This window comes from Drosophila subobscura, chromosome O, assembly GCF_008121235.1.
Source record: "Drosophila subobscura isolate 14011-0131.10 chromosome O, UCBerk_Dsub_1.0, whole genome shotgun sequence".
Lineage (NCBI taxonomy): Eukaryota > Metazoa > Arthropoda > Insecta > Diptera > Drosophilidae > Drosophila > Drosophila subobscura.
Window position 1 is genome coordinate 26,600,287 of NC_048533.1, and position 27,906 is coordinate 26,628,192.

Genomic DNA, 27,906 nt, shown 5'->3' on the forward strand with positions numbered 1-27,906 from the left:
AGCTTCAGCTTCAGCTTTAGCTCCCTCCAAAGGCAGGGACAGAGGCACAGCCACAGCCCAGCAAGTGCATGACTTTTGCTGCCTAACCTCGAAACGAAATCAGGCCAACCCAAAGAGCCACAATTCCATAGACAAATTCAGATTCAGAGACGAGGCAGGAGACGTAGACGGAGCCCTGAGACAGCTACAAATTTGAGCTGCTTCAGCGCTCGGACAGGCGCAATCGATCGCACGTCAGAAACTGGGGCCAGGCATCAAGAGAAATATGGCTTTTCATTTAAGTCGGGTCAGGACGCCCCAAACGCTGACCCCTGCAAATGAAAACGAAAACTGAATCGAAAAGAGCGCCACTTGTGTGTGTGTGTGTGTGTGTAGGGAATGGATTGAATTGGAAGGGAATGGCCCGCCAGGCCAATGGCCAACGGGCACGGGGCATCGGCCATTGGGAGCGGGCCATCTCCGGCTGTAGTCCAGCTCATGGTGCGGCATCAGTCAATTTGTTTGCCGGATTTCAGGTACCCATTATTATTATTTGTCGGCGATGAGTCGAGTCGCCCCCTAATCGAGGCGCACAGATCAAAAACGCTGCAAAGAAAACGTAGCCGGAGAAGCGCCACACCCGCATCGCAGTGCCCGAAAACCCCGAAATAAAAAAAAACGAAACTACAATTGGACAAATGGAAATTAAATCTATTGTCTAGGCATTGGGTCAAGTGCTGGCAGAGACGCAAACTGAGGCAGCGACTGCGGCCCAGACTGCGACTGCGACAGAGACAGAAACGTGTCTTAAATGGGCGCGTGCCCATAATTTGAGCTGATTTCACGCCGATTTTTGTGGGGGGTCTTAAAAAGTTTGCAAAACCAAAAAACTGAATATTAAATAATGGAATTTTCCAAATGTCCAAACTTTATGGATTGATGGTAAAATCTAGCTCAAAAGTAGATCTCATCAGGTTTCATTTCCTGCTAATTTGGCCATTCACCAATCACTGGTTTTATCTGTCTTGACATTTCTAGGCTGGTGATCAATCTTTGATCGATATCTCTTCCCGTGGCTAGTGTCTATAGATTGTCAAGCACAGCCTTGCCCTTCGTACCTTGTATGCCAAAGTGTACCAAAGTGTAACCGTAATTGAGCCAAATAATGAGAAATGCGATCATAATTTGCCTCATCTATTTCTGGACCGAGTTGATCATCAGCTCGGCAAGCCGCAGCAATATCCCCCAAACGAAATGAGCAAAAATCTGTGGGCAACTCTTGCCCTTGCCAACGCCCACCAAATGGGTGAAAGCCGCTCCGAAACTCTGAGACTTCGAATCGAAAATACGGAAAACGTGCACCGATTTTGACACCCAACGAAGTAATCTGAACCCTCAGAGTGGCTCGGAGTGCCGTAGAGTGCCTTAGAGTGGCTCCGCTCAGAGTGGAGTGGTTTCAGTCAGTCGGTGGTGCAGTCGGTTCCAGCTGCTCTGGAAATGGCGCCCCGAAAATCGTTTTCAATTAAAGTCAGAGCCCAAATAGGCCGAAACGTGCTGGAGATCAAATTAAATGCGCCAAAAAAAATTTTGATTATTTGTACAGTTGGAAATTAGAAGGAAAGTCGCCAAGCGAGTGAGCAGAAGAAGTAATCAACCTCATCATCACCTTTTGTGGCTTTGACTCCAACTCCATCTCCATCTCTGGCTCTGGCTGGGACTCGGGCTCGTCTTGTCTTGGCCTGGCTCTGTGGCGTGCTGCCAGAGTAAGAGTAAGTAGGTTGACCACTGGCCAGAGTTGACCCACAGAGAGTCCCGTCCCGTCCCAAGTCTTGAATGCACTTGGCGGTGCGCTGCGCTGCGCTGAGCTGCGGTGCGGTGCAGTGCGAATGCGGCTGTCGTTGCATGCCACACGAGATGAAAGCATGCCGAGAGCGGCAGCGGCCTGCTCATGTTCCGAGGCAGGCCGAGTGCCAAAGTAATTAGTCTGATGGCAAATAATTTGGGCAAGCTCGCGGTTCCGCATTGCCTGCTTATTAGGCCTATGATAGACCCGCGGCCTAACATTAATTGATTAACATTCAAACAGCTGGCGAGAGAAAAGAAGAACCAGCACACACACACACACACACACTCATGGATATATCCATCCATCTCATGGTGCCAAACAACTTGGAAATGCACTTCAAAATGCTTCATCATCCAGCGGCACCATCATCAAAGCGAATCAAAGCATTACTCGTAATAAATAAGCCAAAAATACATCTAAACAAAAAATGTGATGCGGCTGCTGCTGTCGACGCCATCAATCAGAGGAGGGAGGCAGCGCCGAAGCTGAAGCTTGAACTGGAGCTTGAGCTGAAGGCCAAAGGCGTTTTACAGTTTCACCAAATGAAATCAACTATAAATAGCCAAAGAGTCAAGTGAATGAGCCACAAAATGAGTGCCCAAGAGAATCGAGATGGAGCCCACATCCGATGTAGCTCTGATCCGCAACGAATCTCGCATACCCTCGCCACGAATCTAGGGTCTGCCGGACTGGAGAGAGTCTGGACCAGCTAATAATTACCAAAAATCGACCTACCCAAAGCCTCATCAACTGTTCCGCAATTGCTGGGACCCCCCTTCGGCAAAGACTTTATTGCTATTTACAATTAATTTTTTTGTTTTTGTTTCGATCTCGGGTCGGGCCTTGATTGCCACACCAAGACGGGGATGGATGGTCGGGTTGATGGACGTGAGTAGTGTCCGTAGTTAAGGCTGCACATCTCGATCCCATCCCATCCCATCCCATTCCATCCCATCGCCCGAGTTCGAGTAATTAAAAGCAAAGCACCAAGAAGCGAGCACGAGCCGCAGCCGAAGCCAGAGTCGGGAACTGCAAAACTTTAATTGAACACCTCAAAATGATGCGCACGTAACGCAGCTTAACGACTCCAATGAGGCCGTAAAAACAATGCCAATACCATGAACATGCTCTCCATGTCCTCCCTGGGCCAACGCCATCCTATCCCATCCAATCCCATCCCATCACATTTCGTCCCATTCCATTCGACCAAATGAGGGCAGACGAAGACGAAGAGTCCGATCTCTGACTCGGACGCTGCATGCAATGCCGCCGCCGCCACCGCCTTAACACGCCCCACATCAAGTGGCCCGAAGTTTGCACAAGAAATTAAACTCGATCAGGGCTGGGGCCGGGGGAAAAGGGATACAGCGGGCAGCGGCGCAAATCAAGTCCCATGTCCGTGTATCAGTTGTGCATCTACTTGCCCTTAAGTAAAGTAAAGTATCTTGTTGCAACTTCATTTCGTTGCATGGCCCCCAAATATTTTCGCATCGTCCTCGCATTGAAACACCCTAACAGAAGGTATTCTCATTTTTGTGGCCACTTTATCTGAAATTTCTTTTAGATTCTTTCATCAAGGATGCGATCCTTGGTTCCTAAGAAAAGTCTCTTTAGAAGACTACTTCGAAAAGGAGTTTCTGCAGAAATCTGCAAGGGTATTTGAGGCTTCGACAATGAAGTTCTGCCCCTACGTCTTGTTTGGTTTGCTTTGGGGACCACAGCAACAGCAACAAGCCGCAGTAACATGCAAGTCGCATATTTTTGCCTTGTTGCTGTTGTTGTTGTTGTTGCTGCAGTTACTCCTGCCTGTGCCGCTGCAGATCTTGCCCTTCCACAACTCTTCTCCTTCCTCTCGAACTTACTGAAATTATTTTCTCTCCCTCGTGCATGTTTCGTTTTCGGTTTTCGGTTTTATTTTATTTTCGGGCTTTCGGTTTTCGGTTTTGGGTGTTTTTATGTTCTTATAATGCGACTTATCAGATTTTTCGAAGCTGACAATGGCCGAAAAGTGGCCAGGCCCAGGCCCTGGCCATGGCTCCGGCTCTGAGTCTGACTCTGACTCTGGCCGATGGCAATGGCCGTGAAGGTGAATGACAGGGGAGGAGGCTGCCACGGGGAAAGCGACCCGGGGCCCAGGGTGTTGCGGTTTTAATGCGTGCGTCGCTGCCGCTGCCGCTGAAGCTTTCCCCTGCCACTGCCACTGCCGCTTGTTGTATTAAATTTTCTTTTGTGCTTTTTATTGCCCCTCTCTGGCCACGCGTCTGGTTATTTAATATGGTTTTCTTTCCCTCCTTTGTTGTTCGATTTTGTTTCGCGATGATTTTCAATAAAATTAAATTGAAAATAAAAATAAAATAAAATTTTATGTTATTATTATTATTTTGACGCTGCCCCAGCGCCGAGATGGAGTCCCTCGAAGCAGAAGATTGTTGGCTTCCCGCCCAGATATGCGCGTCAGTAATGCATTCCTCATACGGATTTGAATCTTAATTGCATGCGTTGTGAAACATGCATTCTCGGGGGGAAATCGTATTGGAATGACTCTATTTTATTGTTTTATATTTGCTTGATGATAGGGTGAAGAAATGGAGAAACTTAACCTCTAAAACCACTGAGAAATACGAAGGATCCAATAACTCACCTGCCAAGAGTCTACACGTGTGACCGCCCATTCCTAGTCATTCCGGATATTGCCATTAGTTCCCACAACGTTAAGTCAGCCTCCTCTCAACTTTGTATGGATCCCCATGGCACCCCCCACCTCGTGCGATGCCCCATGGACTCCTTTTTGTTGGTGTTGGAGTTTTGCGCTTGTCAAATATTTGCAAATCGCTTTGACATCTGGTTCGACAACTTGTTATCGTCTGCATGCATTGCGTCCACGGTTGCCCGACTCCGACTCCGTCTCCGACTCCACTGCGACTCGAGTAGACTCGACTCCACAGCCACCACTTCACTCCACTCGCCTCGACTTAGCCCCGGCTCACACATATTTCGTTTTTAATAAATTGTAGCACAATTTGATATGGCCACGCCCTGCCTCCTGCTTCGGCCACCCATTCCCGACTCCCAGATTTGTTGGCCATTGCAGCTGTCAGGCAGAAAATGGCATAAAGTCTTTGATTAGGCGTGGAAAAATATTGTCCGAAAGCATTTTAATCGTTTTGATTAAAAGCCACCACGCCTAATTAGTTGCAAACTGTCCGTCTATCGGTCCTCCGTGTGTCTGGTGTGTCTGTGTGCAGTCTGTGGAGGGAAACAAAACCGGTTGATTCGTGCCAATGCAGATGGAAAACCTTTTCGTCAATTGTTGGCCAGCCAATTTAGCAAATAATTCATAGAAACATAAATCGCGATAGGCCCTGGCATTGTGAATGCATTTGTAATTTTTAGATACTTGCGGACGGACCTGCAGACCTGCACACTGGACTGCAATTGCAAATTGTTGGCCAATTGTTTTTGTTTTTGTTTTGCTTTTTTGCTTTTTGGCTAAACAAATACGAAATGCAGCAAATGTTTCTTTCAGCGGGCGACACGCCCATTGTTTGTGGATATCTTTTCATTTTGGTTTTCGCTATTTTTTGGTCTGTGCATTTTGTTCTAATTAATTTTTTCTCCATCTGTTTGGTTATTGCTTGTGTTTGTGGCATTGTTATGGCTGCGCACACTCAACACATTCTGTCGATAACCATCGATCGAGCAAATGGCCAAGAGAACCAGCCCAACTAGCGGGGCGAACGACATTGGCAAATATGGACGATTAGCAGCGGATCAGAGCCTGAGCATTTCATTTACAAACTTGGCCAGAACACGTGCTGCTGCAGCAAAAACTGAGTTCAGCCAATGCCGACGGGTGGTTCGATAAGTCAGCAATGAATCTCCCATATGATGCTGGCCTCTACATTTGCCTAACTTGCGCTGCAGCCCTCGCACTTGGCCTGAACATAATGTTCGCAAAAACGTGCCACTACACCCATGACTTGCCACAGCAGCAGCAGAGATCAGCAGCAGCATACAGCAACAAATACCTTTTAATTGAAAATGTTGATTGAACTCAAGTCTTTCGCTTGGGCTGCCTTCTCTTCTCCACCGCCTGCCACTGGCACTGCGACAGCCGCAGCCACTCTGTCCCTGTGCCTGTCTTTGCCTCTGCCTCTGCCTCTGCCCCTGCGAGTCCGTTGTTTTGCAGCGTGACACCAAACTGTTGTAGTAATTAATAATACCGGACAACTACAACAAATTATGTTTTTAATAACTGTAAATTTGTAGTTGTAAAAATTTACGATTTAATTGCCGAACGCTTTTGAATTTATTACGAGTGCTAAAATGGAAGTGGAGTGGCTAAAACTTCACGCTCTCTTTTAATCATTTATTGCATATTCATTTATAGAGCAGCCAGTACATGTGTCTGTGGTGTGTGTGGTCCAATTTGTGTATTAACATTTGACCTTAGGAATGGGGGAACGACCACCAAAGTGGCTTTGAACTAGACCTTGTCATCCGCTACGACCGCTTTGGCTCTCTGACTTTGACGTTTCGCCAATGCCTAACCAATTCACGGGGGGGAATGGGAAACTACAGAAACCGTCAAGATCATTGAAGCTGGCTTCAACGTCATCGTCATCGTCGTCGTCGTCTTCGCCATCTTCGTGCACGGCTAACTGCACTTGGCCGATGCCAAAAAAGAGAAAAAAAATGATTCGCTGCTTAGCATTTAGCTGCTGCTTCGTCTGCTGGCCCAGTGGTCGTGGTCAGGTTGATGTGGCTGTTGTCGTCGCCGTTTTGTTTAACTACAATTACTTATTTAATCATAATTTCGTTCGCGTTTCAGCAATCATCAATCATCAAATGCAATGCCGACAGCGGCCGGTCGGGCGGCCGGCAGAGAGTTCTGCGACTGGGCCAACTGTCAGCCTGACAGATTGCCCGCTTTCAGCGCATCGGAGAGCGAGTTTGCAGAGAGAGATAGAGAGAGAGAGAGAGTCACTCCGGGTGTGGAATGCAGCGGGGCATGGAGAGAGTCTGCCCCAGCTGTTTAGTGCAAAAAGTGGCATCAACAGCAGGAGAACGCCACAATTATCTAGTCAGCAGTCAGTCAGTCAGTCAGTCAGTCAATCGGCTCGTTGAACTTGCTGTTGCAGTTGCAGTTGCAGCGCTTCGATCGCGCAAATCAATCGATCACGTTTTGACTCCAAAGAAGCTCGAGTACCTAACACCGGCTACATCTCTGGAGTACCGTGTAGGACACAGCTTCCATGTGGTTCGTTACAACTCCTAGTTGCATTCCGATATACCTTTTCGCTTGCAGGATATCCAGGCGGCCTAGGCAAAAACTGAAGCGCAACTGAATGAACTTTCCAAATGGGGCAGCACTCGCGAAATGGTGCTGCTGGCTGCCGGCTGCCGACTGCTGGCTGCGGCCGAGCAGCGGACTCAGATGGATTGATTGATTGCCTGAAACAGTTAGCAGACATTGTCTGGCTGGCTTATTGCTATTTATGATCTTGATCTATGGATCGAGGGCAAAAGCACATGCGGCGACTTCGTCGTCATCGGTGCTGATGCCGATCGTCATCAGAAGCAGCGGCAGCCGCATCGAGCAGCAGCCAGTGCACATGCTGATAATCAGCACGGAGCCCCAGCCGAGCCTGATAATGATGCTGCTGCTGCTGCTGCTGCTGCTGGTGCTCCGACTGAGTGCTGGCCTTGATTGCGCCTCATGGTACGTCGCTCTTCTGCCCGATGATGATGATTCGATCATGCTCTCGGTGTGGAGAGCAGAGCAATCATCGGTGCAAGGCTCCGGCACGTCATCGGGATCGGGATCTGGCTGCAGTTACCGCCTAGTTTCTGATTGAAAACATTTTCCCAAAAATTGTTGCACAAAAAACCTTTAAGGGTAAGAGCCATTTGGCTCGTTTCGGGCTCTCGGGTTAAAGAGCTGTTGGTGTTAAGTACATGATAATCGATTCGATTCGATTCGTTTGGAGGCTGCCACGGAGCTCGCAGCTCGCAACCCGATGATGCTGATGCTGATGTTGGCGTTAAACGGCCAGAGCGCCAAATTGCCTATTTATGGCCAGCAACAGTTGGTGGACCTCCCCCCTTTGGTCACCCTCCTCCTTCGTCCATGGATTTGCATGTGGTGGCTAGAAAGTACCTATTAGGCCGGACTCGAATGCGAAATGGTAACAAAAAAGAGGAAAAATTAATGTTCATTGCATCACAGCTCAGCAACACACAAAATTGTGAATTGTAACACATTGGTGCAAGGGAACAAATGCGAAAAAAATCTATGAAAAATCTTGGCAGCAGCTCAAACTGGTTAGCACATATTGCCACTTTTTATTGCCTTTTAATTACGCGATCGCCCAAAAAACACACACCAGAGACGGCAAAACTCAAAAAGAATTTTGTGTGCGTTTTCTGCTGCTGCTGCTGCTGCTGGAGCGGCTGCTTGTCGGCAATCAATGAAAAGTCAATAAAATCGGCTGACACCCAAACACCCAAACACTGGAGCCAAAGAGTTATCATTACGGCTGAGTTTTACATTTCAGGCAACAACGTGTTAAGCAGCGTTTTATGGGATCATTTGAGATGAGGCTGGGCCAGCGACTGAGTCTGAGAGTGCTGCAGGTGCGGCTGCCATGCCTAGCCCAAGCTGAGGCCACAAGCCACTTACCACTCGCCTCATGCTAATTACTAACATGTCGCCAAGTGGCAACTGCAATTTGGTTCGGTTAATTTCTTGGCCCCTTACAAGTGGTTCAAACATAGCCAAATGCGTGTCTGCGAGCGTATCTACGTCAACGGATCCGAATTCAAATTTGTAGCCCCAGAAATTCTCTAATGCATTTGCCACTTTCGTTGGAGCCTCCCATAACTGACACCTCTGGGGTGCCATAAAGGCTTGACCACACTTAAAATCCACTTCGAGTGAGCACGCTTCTTAATGTTCCCCAAGAGCCTTGGACCGCTGGATAGTTTTGCCCCAAACAATGCGCTAATGATTTATTTAAGGCACATTAGCATCAACATCGGCATTAGCAACGGGATCGGGATCGGCGCATTGGGTTTCAGCAGTCAGCAGTCAGCACTCGGCGGGAACCGAACCCACCGCAGCCAAACCGGAGATTGCCCACTGGGCCAGTTGGGTGGGCGTCAGTGGTTGGGTTTTTGGGGCCGCACCCCTTCTGCGTAGCATTGGCAGTGACCCGGCGAGCGCCGTAAACTTGCCTTGAAGTGGATGTGGATGTGGATATGAAAATGGATGTGGGAGCCGGGCTGGCCGCGTACCTCGTGTATCGCCGGCTGCGTATCTGCGCCGCGGGTGCAAAACGAAATCGACATTTAATGCGCTACCACAGAAATCGGCCTGGACTGAAGCTGCTGGCGGGAAGGATGGAGGAGGGAGGAGGGATGGAGGTAGCGGCAGCGTTTCCGTTTGGTGCTGCGGTTTGCCATGATATCGCATATTTCAATCAATTTGCTTATTATTGTCGTTGCTCTCGGGGCATTCCCGTTAGTATAATAGACCATAAAGGTGCGCTCAAGATCGACAACAAAACACAACAAAAACCAGAAACATCAAAAGAAACAAGAAAGCAAGAAAGGGTAGCACCAAGAGTCGTAACTGTGGGATACCCTGGCAGATGGAACCATCTGCCGCTTTTATGGGAGAAAAAGACATCAATCTGCAGGGAATCAGGAACTGGGATGAGCAAATCCTACTGCAGAGGCTCCTTAAATGCTGCCTTCGCTACATCCTCTCAAACACGTTAGACCCCTTGGATAGGGTATTTAAGACACAACAGAAAGCAAACCAAAATTTCACCACACTTTATAAGCCAAGACGAATCTCTGTTGTTTGGTTTTTGGGGGGGAATTGGAATTGGGAATATGGGATGCACCGACTGGGTCCGAAGCGTGAGATGCGACCACATGCAAATTTGCGCGGCACGATGTCGTCCCTGACAGACACTTGTCAACGAATTTCATTTTGTTTCGAGAGGCCCGGCTGCCTGTCTGCCTGTCTGCTGATGCCTTGGCCATTTTATTCTCGACAAAACTATGCAAATATATGTCAGGCTTGGGCTTGGGGCATGATGGGGCATGGAAATGATGACGATGCCAATGCCGTGGCAGGCAGAGTCGTCATGTCAACTTCTCGACAACAACAAATGAAGATCAACGTTGGCTTATTTATTTTATTTATATGTACATCCCGACACATACACATGCACATATATCCCGGAGAGCACGCCCCTGCAACTGCAACTGCAACTACAAGTGCGGCATCCACTACATCTGCAACACTGCAACACTGCAACTGCCGCATTAGGCATTCAGTTGGAGGCAAACACTTGGCCTGGCCAGAGAGAAACTGCATGGCAAACACATTTTTCGCGCCCCAAAAGTGTTGGAGGCGTTTTGTTGTCCACTTAGAGACACGGGGCCGTCTCTTGTCTGCCGTTGGATGTTGCTGGAGCTGGAGCTGGAGTTGGTGCTGGAGCTTTGCTGCTGCTGATCTCGACTTGCAGCAGCCACTAAGCGTCTTAGGCACACGTCATGCTGTCGCTTCTGTCTGTTGTTGTTGTTGGTGTTGGTGTGGGTTTCGCTGCGGCCTTTTGTTGCCTTTTGGCGCCTTGCGGTGGTAGTTGTTGTTGATTGTGGCATTTTGATTGATTTCTTTTGACTTTTGGCAGCGACAGCCGCAAATATTTGGTAATCCTGCCAGCGAACAAGCCGCTTCATCAGCAATTTTAATGCATATTTTAACACCTTGGAATCGGCACTCGGCACTCAACAATCGGCTATCCGCCTGACGATTTCCTCTGGCATTTTAATGCCAGACCGCTAGGCAGCAACTTTCTAAGCGATGGCTCCGATAACCGTATAGAATTCGTTGACATCTTTGCCACTGATGTTGATGCTGATGCCGAGGCCACTGCTGCTGCCACATTTTGTGCGGCTGACCATAAACTTGATTTCGGCGCACATTCGGCGACAATTTGTCAGAAATTCTGGCACTTTTTCAATCCGTTTTCAGCAGCCTGCGTATTAAGGTCAACGTCAGTGCTTAATTGAACACCTGGACAGCCACAGTCGCAGCCACAGTGGAAGTCCCCACCAATGGTGGTCTGCATAAATGACTCATAAGACGGTCCCAAGGTAAAGGCAGATTGTTTTCCCTTTCTGGCGTGGAATTTCAAAATAAATCAGATAAATCACCACACAATGCCAATTCCAGAACTCAATGGCAACATTAAGAAACTTGAAACACAATCAAATATGTCCAGATAAGATGTGTTCCTAGTGCGACAATGAATCAAAATGATAAAAAATGACTTCAAACTGTGCCGAAACCATTCCACAACTGTTGTAAAACTGTTTCTAATAAACTTGTGAATTTCAATTTCAGATGTGCCACATTGCGCCACATCTTTGACAGCTTTGAAGCTGCATCTTCCCTTGTCCAAATTACACAAAAGTATCTCGTTGCCGTGGCAGTTGCAGGTGTTGGAGCTGAGCTTTGGATTTGGCTTCGACTTCGACTTCTTCTCTGGCTAAATAGTGCAAAATCGTGAAATCAAATTTGTTCACGTTGCTGTTGCTGTTGCTGATGCTGTTTGCTTGCAGTCGATGTCTATTATTCGCTTTATGTTAATCAAAACGGGCCAACGAATCAGACACTTCTTGCGTTGTCCTACCACCACAGAGAGTGCCAGAGTGTAAAAGACAGGCATCCCTTGGTCCCCCTTCTGGCGGGACTAGGCCACAGATTTGTTGGTGTTTGCTGGCAAGGCTTTACATAATTTGGTGGATTTCTTGTGGTTTTTTTTCTTCTTTCGCATTTGGGGTCTGATTTCGTGGCGCTCGCTCGTCGTGTTTCTGCGGTGTCTTCCTGGTAAGCAATTTGCATTTATTTTTATATACGAGTACAGCGAAAATAACCAAATAACAAAGTGTTCCTCTAGAGGCTGTTGAGAAAGACGGGTATGTAGAATCGCAGCAGTTCTAGCACAAATGCGACGAGGGAAATTATTACTCCCAAGAGACTCAGGTGCCACGCCAGCCGAAAGTCATTCAGGGTGAGGGCATGCAGCTGCTGCGTTTGACTGTAGTCCTTGATGGTCATGCGTCCGGCCCGGACCATGTCGTAGAAGCTCATGCGGATCCAGTAAGCAATCAGACCCGACTGATCCATTCGCAGAATGAAGTGATGGAGGCGGTCCCTGTAGACAGACTCCGGCGGGATGAGCAGGCTGCCCGGCATGAACCCATGGAAGCACATGTTGTGGGACAGCCGAAAGACGGGACGCGAGAAGTGCAGTTGCTGGGCGTTGATGACAGCCCACTTGACGGTGGTGATGGTGTAGGCCCAGCTGGTGTTGAAATAGTTTCGATTGTCGTAGAGCTCGCTGGGATCGTTGGTCAAATGGAATGCCGACGCATACTTGGCCCGAAAATCGCCATCGAAGAAATAGAACTCGCTGCGCATACCAAAAATCTTCAGACTGGACCGCAGCAGATCATCAAAGCTATCAATCCGGGCAGAGGTGGGACGCGAGATCAGCAGGGAGAGCAGTTGGGCCGCGCAGGCACAGACGAGGACGAGGGCCAGCAGTCGGGGCGTCAGATGCACCAATCTGCCACGAAAGTTGATGCCCAGATATTTGAGTATAGCCGGTACGAGTAGGCCCAGAACCAGGCTGGCTGTCACCACCACAACCACTGCCTCGCAGCTCATTATCCGATGGAACAGCGAGTGCACGGGCATGGGTCGCTCCATGGGCAGCATTGTGCACCAGCTGGAGTAGAGCATGGGATAGGTGTACTGATAGTAGTTCTTGAAGGACTTCTCTGTTATCATGGTGGTCGTGAGTCCAAAGTCCACACTGGCATTCCTCGTCAGCTCCAGCATGTACAGACTGGCAGCTGTCCTGCCCGAAACCCATGTGGGGTTCGACGCCTTCAGCCTGCCGCCCAAGCTGCTTGCAAATTCCGCGATGAACCTCCAGAGGTAGCCAGCAAATCGCGTTTCTCCACTCGCATCCTTGTACTCGAATGTGTTTGGTGGCGACAAGTCCGGAATGGCTATAATCTCTTTGCCACCCAAATCTGCCAATTGGTCCACAAACATTTGGAGTCTGGCTGGGCCCTGGGTGAGAATATTCTGCTTGATGAGTTGAAAGTGTGGGAAAGCTCGAAAGCTATAGATGATAAGATGGCGACTCCATTGCTGGAAGTACAGCATCACATTTAACATGCTATTCTTGAGACACAACGACAGTATGTTAGTAGCCAGAAGATCCTCGTTGGGGTTGGCAGTGTCCGCTACTTCGATCAGCACACGCGCCCCTCGAAGGTGGCTCAGACTGGAGGACAGGCCCCCGAGCTCCATCTCAATGGACTCCCGCGAGAGGCAGGCCAGCACAAAGAGATTGCTGTTAAAATGCTGAGCTAGATCCACTGCGGGCTCATTTTTCTGCCAGACAATCTGAGGATTGGTGGACAGGTTCCGTTGCCAGAGCCAATCCAAGCTGCAGTTGAGACCGCTTGGATTGTAGTAGAACACGGTGGTCTCTCCGGGCACCAGGAGCTGCAGCACCAGACCATACAGATCGAACAGTTCCAGGGAAATGCTCGGACTGAAGTGAGCCAACATGTCGCGGACCCTAAACCAGAACTGAAGGACAAGCGAGGCTCGCAGTTGCTTGCAGCTCTGTTTGCCTCTGCTCCTATTTGCTTTGGTAATGAAATCAAGGCTCTTATCGGACTCCCATCGCCAACAGCTAATAATAGTTAGGGAAGGACAATTGCACCGAGGGAAATGAAAAGTTTACTCAGTGATAATCGCTCCACTGAGCTTCTGCGCTTCTACGAGCACCTTTATGAACATGCAAAAGGGTCAAGGCGAAGCGTTGTCAAACTGTTGAAGTTACGGGCATCTGGGAATGTCTCTGCAGCCGTGTAAAATCCATAAATTCCTGACCTTTCAACTTGTTTAGGGCAGGGCACCCGAAATGTGAGCAAAAACAAGGCAGAAATAAAAAACAAAAACCACAGAGAGAAAATATGCCAATTCGGAACCAGAGGCCCCAATTCCAGTAACCAGCGTCGAACAACCGACAACCAGTCAGCTGCAGCTGTAGAATTTTTAAGCCGAAATATTTGCTGGCTTCATTTTGTACACTGACAAGAAGGGACAACACAGTTTTAAGCAGCAGTATGGGACATTGGTGGGTAATACAATTATTTTTATTTAATTAATTTTCCCATAAATATAAATCATAGCCATATCGTCATTCCCTATCAACAAATTCTCCATGGATTTTCGTTGTCAGAGTATAAGGTCGTCGGTATGCTTCTCACTTGTTGCCACTGCCATTCAGCGTGCAAAGCGGCATTTTGTTTCTGCCTGGCTTGACGTTTTATGGTCGACGTAGGCTTAACTCCACTGATCCTTCATGGCATCTGACAACACCCTCGCATCCGTCTTGCGGAGAAAGTTATGTGGATCGCTTGCCGCTTGCCTCTTGCGGTCGGCGGTCGGCCTGCGTAGTTTCCTCTTCGCTGACCTTCGCTGGCTGGGACTGATCGTTTAATAATTTGCAGCAAATTATAAGCAGCGGCTCGAGTGGCTGGCTGGAAAGACTTCTCCGAGAGACTCGAGGATGGGAGGACGGGAGGAGGACAACTAATGGCGGCGGCACTCTCCCGGGGACACCAAGAGCACGATTCGAAATTGTCTCACATGTCGTGCCTCTTGGAGTTTGGCTTTTGGCACGCCCCCGCATCTCACCTTTTACGTTGCAATGATTCTGGCTTCATTTTCCCGTCTATCACGGCGACATAATTCATTCCCCCAGGCTTCGTGTTTTGTGGAAATTTGTCAACAAAGTCGTGGCGCTTCTTGTGTGTCATAAATTGCTCTTGGCCTGCCAATTGTTCCATCCCACAAAATACACATATCTAAATGGATTGGGAGGATATTTCTGGGTCATCTGAAAATGCTAAAAAGCCATTACCATATTTATTAAATTTATTACTCCATCATATCTGCACTAGGCATGGAGGCATTTGCGTGCAAACATGCTAACAGGGTCAAATAATTTGGTTGAAAGGTTTTCCTCGACAGTCGATGCATTTGCCTAACAAGAGCTCATTTGAAATTGAAATTGAAATTGAGATGTGCGATGTTGCAACACATCTTTGACAGCTTTGAAGCTGCATCTTCGCTTGTCGAAATTACACAAAAGTATCTCGTTGCCGTGGCTCTTACTGATGCAGTTGCAGGTGTTGGGCTGGCTGAGCTTTGAATTTGGATTCGACTTCGACTTCTTCTCTGGCTAAATAGTGCAAAATCGTGAAATCAAATTTGTTCACGTTGCTGTTGCTGTTGCTGTTTGCTTGCAGTCGATGTCTATTATTCGCTTTATGTTAATCAAAACGGGCCAACGAATCAGACACTTCTTGCGTTGTCCTACCACCATAGAGAGTGCCATGGAGTGTAAAAGACAGACATCCCTTGGTTCCCCAACTGGCGGGAGTAGGCCACAAATTTGTTGGTGCTAGACTTCTTCTCCTTCTTCATTGTTTACTGCCAAGGTTTTAACATAATTTGGTGAATTTGTTGTGGTTTGTCTGGGGTTTGTTTGGGCACTTTTTTGCAGCTGGGAAGCGGGGTTTGACTCTGATTTGTTCGTCTCCCATTTCGTGGTGCTCGTCGTGTCGCTGCGGTGTCTTCGTAGGAGGCAATTTGCATTTAGTTTTATTTGGCTTTGCCGTCGACAAAAAATGCAGAGAACAGCCGACACGAAGGTGTAAGTGTAAGACAGTAGGAAACCACTCAGCGATGCCAACAGCATTGTTAACTACTGTCAGTTCCAGCAGGAGCAGGACCCACGGCAGAACCCTCGTCACCGTCACGAAGTGAAACAAAAAGTTTCCCTTTTCCCTTTGTTGTTTGCCTGGCTTTTGTCTCTATTTGCCGAAGGTGGAAAGGGGTTTCAGTCGAGGAGTCCTTAGTCCATTGTGGCTTTATCGCGCGCACATCACAGCCAACAAATTTTCCACGCGTAATTGTCGCGAGGATAATTAAAAGCCGAGCCAGGACTTGGCCCGGCGCACAAGCAGCTCGCAGGCAAACAGCCACAGGCTAATTAGGACACAAACACCGTAGCTCAGGAACACATTGGCCAGGTCCTCGTTGGACAGCGGCCTGATGGGACGCCCCTCGCTGAGGTCCCGTATGTGGAGGCGACCCGCTTGGACCATGTAGTAGAAGCTCCGATCCACCCAATGGTCAAACAGTCCGGACTCGGCCAGCTGCAGCATGAAGTGGTGCAAGGTGTGGCGGAGTGGCGAGTTCTCGGGAATGACCAAAGCGAAGGGCACCATTTGGTAGTAGCAGAGGTCCGTGGAGTAGCGGAAGAGGGGCCGAGAGCTGTGTGCCTGCTGCTCCGCATAGAGCTGCCATTTGGTATTGGTCACCGTATAGGCGAAGCTTGTGTTCAGGGAGTTCCTTAGCTGGATCAGCTCCGAGGCGAGATTGCTGAGCCGGAAAATGCTGGCGAATCTCGTGCGCATATCGAAATCGTAGGCGGCGTACTCGGAGCGTAGTCCGAAGATGTGCAGCTTGGAGTTGGCCATCGCCTGGAAGCTGTCGATGGGCGGTTCTGTGGGTGCCTCCAACAGCAGACTCAGGAGTCTTCCCTGGTAGTTAGCTGTGAGCAGAGTGGCCAGCACCAGCCAACCGATGGCCTGGAGTCGCCTGTGCCGCTGCCAGCGTCCGCGCAGAAACTCGTGCAGCAGCCACAGCACCACCAGCAGGGCAATCGTCTGGGCAGGCACTGTCCAGGTGAAGACTTCACTGACTTCCAGCTGCCTCTCCATGGGCAGCATTGTGCACCAGCTGGCGCTGTGCACGGGATAGGCGTACTCGTGGTAGCGGTCAAGGTATCGCATCGAAATCGGCTGCACACTGGCTGCCACGTCCACGCGGCCGTCACTGGCCAGATCCAACATCTGGACGTGGCTCAGGGTCTTGCCCTGCACCGGCTGGCCAATCAGCTGTAGATGGGCATTGTGTTTACGCGCAAACTCCACCAGCATGTTCCACACATAGCCCAGAATCTGCGAACGACCTTGCTGATCGTTGTAGAGTAGAGTGTTCGGTTCGGAGTTATCCGGCATTGTGCGTAGCTGAAAGCCATGAAGATTCCGTACCTTATCGGGGTAAAGGCTGGAGATCGGTGTGTCCAGTCCAAAGAATTGTTTCCTCAATGAAAACCCTGGATACGCTTCGTATCCGTAAACTGTCCGGGATGCTTCACAGTTACTCAAGATCACATTGGCGTTGATCATATCCGTTCGAAGGCAGAACTCTAGCACCTTGGTGACCAACTGCTCGTCGTCCTGCGTCGCAGCCAACTCGATGAGCAGCCAGGCCTGCCGCAAGTAGCGCAAACTATTGGACAATCCTCTCAGCAGATCCTCCCGATGCACGCCCGGCAAACAGGCCAGCACCAGGAATCCCTCGTCAAGGATCCCATTGAGCTGAACAACAGTTTGAACCGAACGCCAAATAAATAATGGAATATTCGAAGCAGCGGCAGGGCGTAGATACTCCTCCAAGTGGCAGTCCGTTCCAACGGGGTTATAGTAGAAGATGGTCATCACATTCGGACTGCGACTAATAACCGATACAAGCCGAGTGAAGAGTCCTTCGGTGAGAGAACTGTTCCGTCGCGACATGTTTGAGCACTGACAGCGGTCTGAGCTCATCCAGGAAATGATGTACTATAAATATAAGTTAACTTTTTCCATTGCCCACAGAACTGTAACTTAATTTTCCACCGATGGAGTGACGTTTTCCCGATTTAATCACAATTAAATATAGAACAAATGTCGACTACTTATTAGACACGCGCCAGCAGCAAAAAGTGATGGCAATAAGAGACTTTCGAGTTTTAAAGATTTCTGAAATATTTTTATATCGAAATTTAATGGTCTAATGAGATTTTAGATTAGTATTACTCGTCAAATTGGGAAATAACACTAAAAAAAAATCAAGTTCAACGATTTATTCCCCCTGTTACATATTGACATAGAAACTATGCTACCCTTCATTATTGTCTCACCCGATGGTACTCCACTTAAAAGTTGTTCCAGCAAATGCAAACATTGACATAGTGGATGGACAGTGAGCTCCACAGCAGAGGCCAACAAATACATATATTTTCATACAGAAAGACAGAAAGTCCTGTCCCTAAGGCTTGAATCAAAACAGTGCAACGGGTTACATTTGAGGCATGGACTGACTCGTGTGGAACAGAGACGTGTGGTTCTTTTCGATTTGTCAGCGTTTTTAAGGGCTGACTTGCACACTTCTGCACGCTGTCTCTGAATGCAATGAAAATACAACCGGGATGGAGGAAAAGGTAGCAAAATTGAAGAGGCACAGCGCCAACGCTCGAAAGCAAAAGTTGCAACGCACACAAATTGTGGCAGTCCTGACCTGTCGCCAGAGTGACCCAAATAAACAAGTGAGAAGGTTCCAGTAAAATGACTCCCGACACTAAAAATACCCTAAAAACACTACAGAATTTGAGTTTTATTTTATTTTTAATAATTATTGATAATATTACAGATTCTGCATAAATGTAGCGCACTTCTTAGCCATAACGTAGAGATTGCTAAGAGATAGAAAGAGGATTAATTCGTACAGTTTTAATGCCATTTATATTATTATTTCCGTACAAACCAATACGCCTCCCGACAGTGAATATTATTGGGTATCCAAGACAATTGCTGGCCGCTCGAACAAGAAACCAGCGTGTTGACAATGGTCAAATGTTCGGGCCAAATGTGAAGATGCAGCTGGGGATCGTAGACCCCCGAACCCGACCCCACCACAGCCACTCGCCACTCGCATACCAGCCAAATGGATTGTTTGTCTCCTCCGCAGACTCTGGCATACATCCGTACACCCACCAGAGATGCAGAGGCTGGCGGTGCTGCTGCTACTGCAGCAGATGCACACACACACCACTTGCTGGAACCAACTCTGCACAAGACTAGCAGCGATGTCCATGTCATCATCATCATCATCATCAGCAGCATCATCATCAAGCTGTTGTTGTTGCTGTTGTGATCGTGGTCGGTGGACTGTCTGGCACTTGTTTTATCGTCATTTTACAAGCATTTTTCATAAATTACAGTTTATTGTTGTTTGATAAACGGTCAGCGGTGGGCGCTACTTGTATTTTGTGACCAGCAGCAACAGAAGCAAAAGCAACGGCCGCTGCAACGGCAACGGCAGCGACACGCAAATAAAACCCAAAGAAGAAATTATTGTAGTTTTTTTGATTGTATTAACATCATTGTCATACTCATCGTCATCGTCATCGTCGTTGGCGTTGGCCACTGCCATTTGCCGCCGTGTTCATGTTCGTGTTTGTTGAACGGTCTTGATAAGTTAAGCGTTGACATCTTTATGCCCTGCCTGTCTGTCTGTCTGTCTGTCTGTGTGGGCACTAAACATCCAAACCCAAGCCCAAGCCCAAACCAGCCTCCATCCATCCACCTTCTTCTTTTTGACCATAAGGAGCAGTCATCGTAAAATTAACATCAGCCAAGAGGAAAACAAAAATCAACTTTGGTGACACAGTTAAGTACTTGAGGCCGTGATTAAGAGGGTTTGCCTTGTGCCCACTGAGTGCTGCAATTGTTCTAAGAATCCTGCTGTGCAAAATGCTTTCACTTTCATTCGGCCCAGGAGTTCTGGCGGGGAGTCGCGAGCAGCCCCCTGCCAGCCAAGAGTGGCGCCTGGCGAGCGCTAAGCAGTTGGAAAAACAAAAATTACTTACGAACCGTAACTCACCCACTTATGATTTACGAGCCTGAGCCGAGAGTAGAGTCCGCGGGGGCCTCTGGCTTTTGGCGTGCAAATTACCAATGCAAATATGCATCCGCAGAGTGTCTGCCATCGAGAGAGGGGACGAGGGGCAGGCATAGTGGTGGCGGTGGCGCAGAGATTTGCATAATTTTATGGCCACAAATTCCACTTAAACAACTTAATTAGATTTCAAAGAGAGCCAAGTAAAAAGGCTGATTCGAAGGCACTTAAATAAATAAACAAAATTCGAAAATGGAGAATGGATGGCATGTCCCTTTGGGGCAGCTGTCGTTTATTTATGTATCTGGCCAGCGCCATTTTGGCCAAGTCAACTAACTAAACGATCAAGTGCGCGCTGGAATGGGGCTTATCTATCGGCGTGGACCAACTAAATGGCCACAAAACTGGCTACGAGCTGCAGCCGCTTCAACCGCCTCACCGCCTCCGCCCGAACCAGGACTTGGACCCAGGCCGGATCGGGCATTTGGTCATTTTGGCGGGCGGGGCAAATACGCGTTCGTCTCCCGCTCTAATGGCAGCTAATCTAGTTAACAGTTTTTCAATTATAGACGATTTGGTGCGGCTGATAATAAATGCGATAAAACATATTTCAGGCCAACGACGCCAATTCCCCAGATTACATCAAAGATTGCCTGTCCGACGGGGCTCGGGCATGCTCCGGCCTGGCCTGGCTTGGGTTTGGTTTGGGCGTATTTCGGCTGCAATTGTCAAAACGATTTGGTCTCGGTCTCGGTCTCGGCTGGTCTCTCATTTGTTAGGCTCATGGTTATTATTAGCTGCGGGCGCTAATTGATTTGCCAGCTTGTACGAGCCGAGCCAAGCTCCACGACGAGTACAAGCCAAATGCGAATCATTAAAAACTTAATTATCGGCCTCGGACCGCCCTTTGATTCGGCTCGCCCTTTAATTACAAATTCTGGCAATGCCAGTACGTCCCATGTTTTGATTTCCCAATTCGATTTCAGTTTTAGAAAATCTTGCGAGAGATTGAGAAATCCAGGCAAGCGATGGCCAAGCGATGGTGCCCCGGCGGCGACGAAACAATCATTTTTTGGCAACAAATAAAATTAATGAGCTCGGAGCTGGCAGCGGACAAGAGCAATGCGGTGACGACGACGACGACCAAGACTGCACTGCTAACCCAGTTCAAGTGGCTGGCCAAATGTCAGGAGTTGGGCATTTTTCTGATAAATGTGCCACATGGCAACGAAACGAGGCACAGGGGCAGCAGCTTCGGCAGCGGCGATTCTATGCCAAACGAAAATGAAAATGAAAATGTTGATGGCAGCCCCTCCCGAAAGGTGGCCTGGGCCCCGTCACAGTCACATCATAATGATGCCCTCAATCCGTGTCAGAGTGGCTCGAGGTTGGGTCCTTAGCCCAAGTCGTGCGCCGCCAACAAGGAATATGTCAGAGGCGGAGGCTAAGCCCGGCACGGCCCGGCCCGGCCCTGGCCGGTGATTCGACGTGTGCCCGCTTAGCAAACATGCTCCAAACCGGCGGAACCTAAGAGCACCCGCTCTGACGAGCATTACAAATGCCCTAAAAGAGGGTCCATGGACGTCTTTAGTCGTTTTCCATTTACAAGAATTCAGTTTTTAAATCTTTGATTTCCCGCAAGGAAAGCTGAACAACAAATAAGATCAATCTAAGTGCAAAAAGTGTATTCGGAATTCATCTAATTTGGTTGGAATATTTCCAATTTGTGTGGTTTCCTCATGCAGTTCTGTGCGGCGTGACAGCTCTCGGCTCTCGACAACAACAAAAAAAGCGACAGACTAATGTCGAAAAACTTAGCATCGATCTGGCTGGCATATGACCAAATTTAGTTCGAGCCGGCGGCTCTTCTGCTGCCATGGATTTCAAAACTATATCTCAGAACTCGCCATCCATCGATCTCACTTGGCTATCCGCAGCAGCAGAGCAATGCAGTGGCCGTTGCCATTGCCGTCGCTGTTGCTGTTGCTGGGTTGGCCTGGCAGTCAATAAAATTATAAATGCCACTTATTAGACCGAACCATTTCTTGGCAACGCTTCGCTGCCTCGCCTGAGCTGCGATTTGATGTATGTAAATATAATGAAGCGAATATCGGGCTAATTAAAATAAATTCAGGGCGTGGCGAGCTCTCATGCCGTTTGTAATTAAATTAATTGCCAGCCATAGCCCCACCACCACAACACCCCGTCTGCTGTCTGGCATTGCATAATCTAGAGGTTCTGCCTCCTGCTAGTTGGATGCGGAACTGCTGCTGCTGCTGCTGCCACTAGCGGCTACTTCCAAACACTCAAATCCATGGAGTAATCATTCTGTAGCCAATGGAATGCGCAACTAATGTGATAAGAAAGAGAAACCAATTGATTTACCAAGACTTTTAGCCCATGCCCAGTCGTTGGACATTCCACTCCAGAATGCCCAACAGTCACAGGTCTGTGTCGTTGCTGCTTGTTGTCCTGTGCTGTCTCCTGTCCTGTCAAGTTGTCGAAGCCCTGGACCGGCGGGTCATCAATGGCGAGGATGCGGAGGTGGGACTGGCCCCCTACCAAGTGTCCCTTCAGATAGGGGGCTGGCACTTTTGTGGTGGTTCGATTGTGACCCCCTTTTGGGTCTTGTCGGCGGCGCATTGTCTCCTGAATCACCTGCCCTCCATACTAGTGGGCGTCACGGATCTGTCCAAGGAGTTCGAGGGAAAGCGCTACAACGCCGAGTACATGATTCCCCACTGCCGCTACGATCCGAATGTTCACGCCGACGACGTGGGCCTCATCCGGACAGCCGAGGCCATCCAGTACGGAGAGTTTGTAAAGCCCATCACAATCGATTGGCGGCCAGTGCCGCCGGGCTCAAAGTTACTTACCACAGGCTGGGGCGCCATCTCGTATGTGGAGTTGTCAAAGGAAAGTTCGCCTGTCGAGGAGTATCCCCAGAAACTGCAGAAGATAATTATGACAGCCATCTCGCTGGAGGAGTGCCAACAGTATTACAGTTCGGATGGGACTGATGGGACAGACGGCGTGGACGTGGGCGGCCTCTGCGCCTTCTTCGCCGGCGGCACCTGCAGCGGCGACTCCGGCGGCCCCCTCGTCCTCAAGGATAGGCTGGTGGGCGTGGTGAGCTATGGTCTCGCCTGTGGCGATAACATACCCGATGTCTTTGCCTCCATGTGGATGTACTACGACTTCATTCAAACAATCACCCGTGACTGTCTCTACCAGGATTGCGTATGCAGGGAAGCGATGCTATTTCCCCACGACAAGCTCTTCAGCGAATCCAGTAAAGAAGATTATTTTCAGAGTGGCAAAACAACATCAAATTCAAAGCGGAAACCTGTAAACAGGAGGAGAGTTTTGGCATAAAAGTCTCAATGAGAAATAATTTATGTAGTCGTTTCGGTATTTTTGTAGTAATCTGGCTACCAATGCGAACTGACGATTATGATGATAAGATAATGAGCTAAACCTGTCAGAAAGACTCCTCCTAGCCCCTCCAGCCCCAAGGAGCAGCCTGCTCGCGTAGAACATTCTCTAGAGCAGGTGTTGAAATGAATCTTCTCTGGCCATGATCACCCGTTTCATCGCCCGTTTGAATAACACAACCAGGAAGTCGATGACAATTATAAATCATCTTCGTCTCGGCTGCATTTCTGCAGCTGTCATGATGAGCACTTCACTCAACAGCTCCAGCACTGAATCAGACACAAACGGGCGCTCCAGCACTGAATCAGACCCGAATGCTGGAGACTCATACACGAAAAGTTGCTCATTACAGCAGCAGAGGCAGCAGGAACAGCAGCAGCAACACCCACCACCCCCAAGCAACGGCAAATGGGGCAGGCAAGTCAAGTGCTGCACAGGGCGTCCTTTATTCGCCCTCTCTTCGGAGTGGGGCAGCTAACTGGATTCCGTTTGTGGCTTAGATAACATTGCTGTGATGTCAAATTTCTGGACATGCAGCGAAAGGTTCTTAAATTAGAAAAGCGTGTGCTGGCAATTCCTTCTTCCAAAGTATTTTCACATGTTTACTGACTCTCTGAGAGCTGAGGCTCTGTGGCTCTGGGTCGTCGTGTCGAGTAGTTTTTTGTCTATTAAAATGCTATTCCGACTGGAGTAGTTTAGTTGAACAAGGGGCAGAGGCAGCAGCATAGGCTGGAGCAGCAGCAGCAGCCGCCGAGTCGTAGTCATCATCATTTCGAGTGCTGAAAAGCATTTTTATGTTCTCGTGGCGTCAAGTGCCGCAGCGAGCAAAGGAGCAAAAAATACAACAAAAAAATGCAGGAAAAAAAAACGAAGCTGCAAAAGTTGTGCGCGGGCCAAGAGGGCCAAGCGGGCCAAAGCCCAAAAACAAGAACAATGTTGATGATAATACTAACAACAACAGTCAGCCACTAACAGCAACTGCCTGCAACAGAAACAAAAGCAAAGAAAGCGGAGATACCGAAGCATTTGATGCCCTGGAAGTTAAACCACTATTTAATTGGAGAGATAATAGTTAAAACGAATGAATCTACTTTCTTCTCTGGTGTACAAACATCTGCTTTAAATAAACATTCTCTCTCTGGAAAAAGGGTATAGCAACCACTGTGGCTGCAACTGCGCGGCGTGCAAATAATGCAATTTGTGCAATGCGCCATCACAAACGTGGGAGTCAAAAGCTGTAGAGTCTGAGGCAGTGGCAGAGTCTGGCAAGCTAGAGCTTGGCTGCCTCATTTTAGTAGCTTCCCCACTGAGCAGCCGGGTCTTAACTACTGTCAGTCATACTCGTAGAGTCGGGTCTCTGCAGTGAGTGGCTGTGTGGCCAGAGCCGATGGCATTCTTGGGGGCTGCCTCCAAACAAATAAGTGCATTTAGTGTTTAACAAATGTTCGCTTTTGCGCTGATGGCGATGTTGATAAGAGCGGGCAGAAATGAATTAACAGTCATAAGCATGGGCCTGCTGATGACAACCACGATTCGGAGCCCCCAAGATGACAATTGATAGTAAGTATTTACCCCCCGTCTACGCCGAACGAGATATGATGATGATCGTTGTTAATGAGCCCGAATGCTTGCGAATGAAAAAATAATTGAATTGAATGTCTGGCAAATGGAATGGAAATGAATTGCAATCTATGTGCAGGTCTACGAGCTGATTCTGGTCTTAAAGCGCATGGAAACGGCGGGCCATAAAGACGGAACACATCGCTGAAGCACCACCACCGCCTACGCCGGTGAGTGAGGAAAATTTCACCTCGACTAATGCAAACACACTTGAAAACCTGCAGGGGCAGCCGTGGACTTGGATGTGGAGCAAGAGAGATCCGCTTGCAAACTGAGAGGCTGGAGGCAGACAAATGAGCAGCGGCAGGACAGCAGTCGACCCAGTACCCAGTACCAGGCGGGTGTCTCCTTGGTGGGTTTCATTTAAATTAAATTAGAGCTGCTAGCTCTCTAACTGTAACAATGAGTGATGCACGCACTAAAAGCTGACAGGCCAACGGGCCAACAGCAAATGGCAAACTCATCAAATGGCAATGCCTGGCCATAAATCAGCTGTTTGGTTGCTGGGAAGCAAGATGTTGGAGACGTTCCTCTTCCTGGCAAATGGTAATTAGCAGACGAACCTGCTGCAATCAATACAAATTGAAATGGAGATGGAGATGGACACAGACATGTAGGATTGAGATGGAACCAAACGAACCTAGACTGAGATGGCCATGGCGATGGCGATGGCGATGGCGATGCTGATGGCAGTGCACATAAAGAATGGACCGGAGCGGAGGCAGAACCAAACTCGACCGAAATGAGCCGCCCACGCGAAATAGATATCTGTTTTATGGCCTGTCGCAGGTGTCAAGTAATTCGTCATGGCATGTGGCAGGTCGCCACAGTCCGGCTACAGATCCGTTTGCATGCAAATTAGAACAAGTTGGAAAAACACACGACTCTCCAGCTTAAGTTGAGGCTAAAAACTGTGGCTGAGGCTGAGGCTGAGACGGACTCTGACAGTGCTGACAAACGGATTTGGCATGCACCTGCTGGTACGGGGCTGGGGCTGGGGCTTACTCTGGGCTCAGGCTGTTGCTGGTGCTGGTCCGGTCTAGATGTGACCCCTTTGGCCGTGGCTTTCACATTGCAAGCCACTTTCAAGTTCAGAGACAAATGGCTAAGCATTCGATTCGATTTACTTTTAATTTATAATTTGCCAAACCTTTTGAACCCCACTTCAAAATGGAAGCACCAGCCAGCCACTGAAACGAAGAGAGAAATGAAATTGTCGATGGCCGTCGCCCAGGCAATTTGTGGATGCAATTTCATTTTGTATTCAGTTCCGCATCATTGCGGTGCACCGAGAGAAGTCTACCCACACTTGAGCCTGCTCTGTCTGGTCTTCGCCCGACTCTAGACTCTTTCTCTCAGTGCAGCACCGAACAGTGAGCAATAAAAGTAAAATAGTGCAAATAAAATCAGGTCAAACGGCGCTCACTGGCCATTGGCCATTGGCCACGGGCTCCATTGTAACCGGAGAACATTTGCGGCCATTTGAGAAGTGCACTTCCCAGGCCATCGGGCACTCCTTTCTTTCGGGACTCGACGCTGACCCTGGGCAGCATTTAAATCGCAGCTTAATTGACTTTTGTCCCAGAGACACACAGCTGCGTATCCCCACAGGCAATCCAAATGCGAATCCGAGACGGGACCTGGACTGGATGTGGATGGAGACGGGGAGACTGAGACGGAGACGGAGACGGAGGCAAGTGTGTCGTTGTCAAGGCAACGTGGACAAGACATCAATCATCACTAAATTAAAAATGTGAAACGTTTAAAATGCCATCGAGGAGGGTGAGCAGGCGATAGAGCCAGTGCCAGTGCCGGTGCCAGTACAAGCGAGCGAGAGAGGTGAATGTGGCAGGATCGATGCCTCATAAATAATGCAACAGCAACAGCAACAGGCCGCAGCAACAGCAAATGTCACATTAAACAGGCAATATTAAAGCTGAAAAGCAGATGACACCGAAATCATGTTAGGCGGCACTTGAATGAGTATCAAACGGCAGCTGCCATAAACACACAAACCCACTGTCCAACCGTCTGACGGGGATCTGCTGTGCTCCGAGGAAAAGGAGGAGCCAGCACTTGGCCCAGCTCCAGCTCCAGGGAGGACAAGTCTCGGTAGCAGTTGCCGACAGTCGTTTTACACTTGTCGCCGGCAGTGACCAAAGTTGGCAATTGCCGCGCCACTTTTATGTGGCCTCCGCCTTGGGGACCGACCCGACCGCGGAGGCATCAAATGCCGGGATAGGTGCAAACGCCGCACGTCAATTGCTGCATTAGGCGATTCCGATTCCGATACCAATTCCGATTCCGTTGGAGTCCAATGGCGTTGCCATTGCCATTGCCGTTGCCACTGCCGTTGGTGAGGTCGGGAGAAGAGGCCCAAACAAGTTGTCATTGTCGCGTTATTTATGACAGTGTTCGAGATGTTTCTGTTACCCTTTCGCAGCTCCTCCAAAGGAACTCCGGCAACACTTGTTTATGTTAATGCAGCTCCTATGGCTGCCACCGTCCGGCTCCTCCTCCTCGCCTGACAGCGGCTCTCCATTCAAGTGTCCGTCAATGGGCCTCGTTAATAGAGTTCGAGGCGGCGTGTTCGTGTTCGTGTTGGTGTCCGAGTCTGTGCATCGTGTCCGTGTCTCGGGAGCTGGCCAAAAGTGGCGGGCGTGTGACAATTAAATTGTCAAAGCCGCAACCTTTCGACGTGTGGCATGTGTTGGCCTGTCAGCTTCTGAAGCCTGTGGCTTCTCTGGTAGATGCTGCTCTCTGGCACCTTTCCAAATATTTCAATTATGATTTTTATCCAGCGGAGAACTCTTTTAATTTTAGTATTTTTCACACAAGGCATGCTCTGGCCAGGTTTGTTTTTTGTGCCTTTTGGCCTGCTGATAAATGAGCTTTGATAATGTCGTAATGCCAGGGCGTTGCCAGCCAGGAAATGTGTGCACTTTTGTGGCTTAATGAAATACTTACATATAATTTTATTCAATTTCTTATCAGTTCGAACCTGGCCCTAAGCAATTTGTTGGCCATAAGAGCGGCTTCGTGGCTCTCTTAGCTGGCGCTCTCTTAGCTTAATGCCTGGTCTGCGTTGACGCCAACAGCACTGCTTGCGTCGTTCCAGACGCTT

The 27,906-nt window shown here is 48.8% G+C and overlaps 3 protein-coding genes across 3 annotated transcripts; 1 reads left to right on the forward strand and 2 right to left on the reverse strand.

Moving 5' to 3' along the window:
* Positions 1-11,798: 11,798 nt before the first annotated feature.
* On the reverse strand, positions 11,799-13,493 carry LOC117899481. The gene has a single exon (XM_034809513.1). It carries the CDS (start codon positions 13,491-13,493, stop codon positions 11,799-11,801), a length of 1,695 nt encoding a protein of 564 aa, XP_034665404.1.
* A 2,432-nt stretch (positions 13,494-15,925) lies between these two features.
* LOC117899482 lies at positions 15,926-17,584 on the reverse strand. Its single transcript, XM_034809514.1, has one exon. The coding sequence runs from the start codon at positions 17,582-17,584 to the stop codon at positions 15,926-15,928; it is 1,659 nt and encodes a 552-aa protein (XP_034665405.1).
* Positions 17,585-22,136: 4,552 nt separating this feature from the next.
* On the forward strand, positions 22,137-23,141 carry LOC117896807 (chymotrypsin-1-like). The gene is made up of 2 exons (XM_034805311.1): positions 22,137-22,269; positions 22,360-23,141. The coding sequence occupies exons 1-2, from the start codon at positions 22,158-22,160 to the stop codon at positions 23,100-23,102; spliced, it is 855 nt and encodes a 284-aa protein (XP_034661202.1). The 5' UTR covers positions 22,137-22,157; the 3' UTR covers positions 23,103-23,141.
* Positions 23,142-27,906: the final 4,765 nt, after the last annotated feature.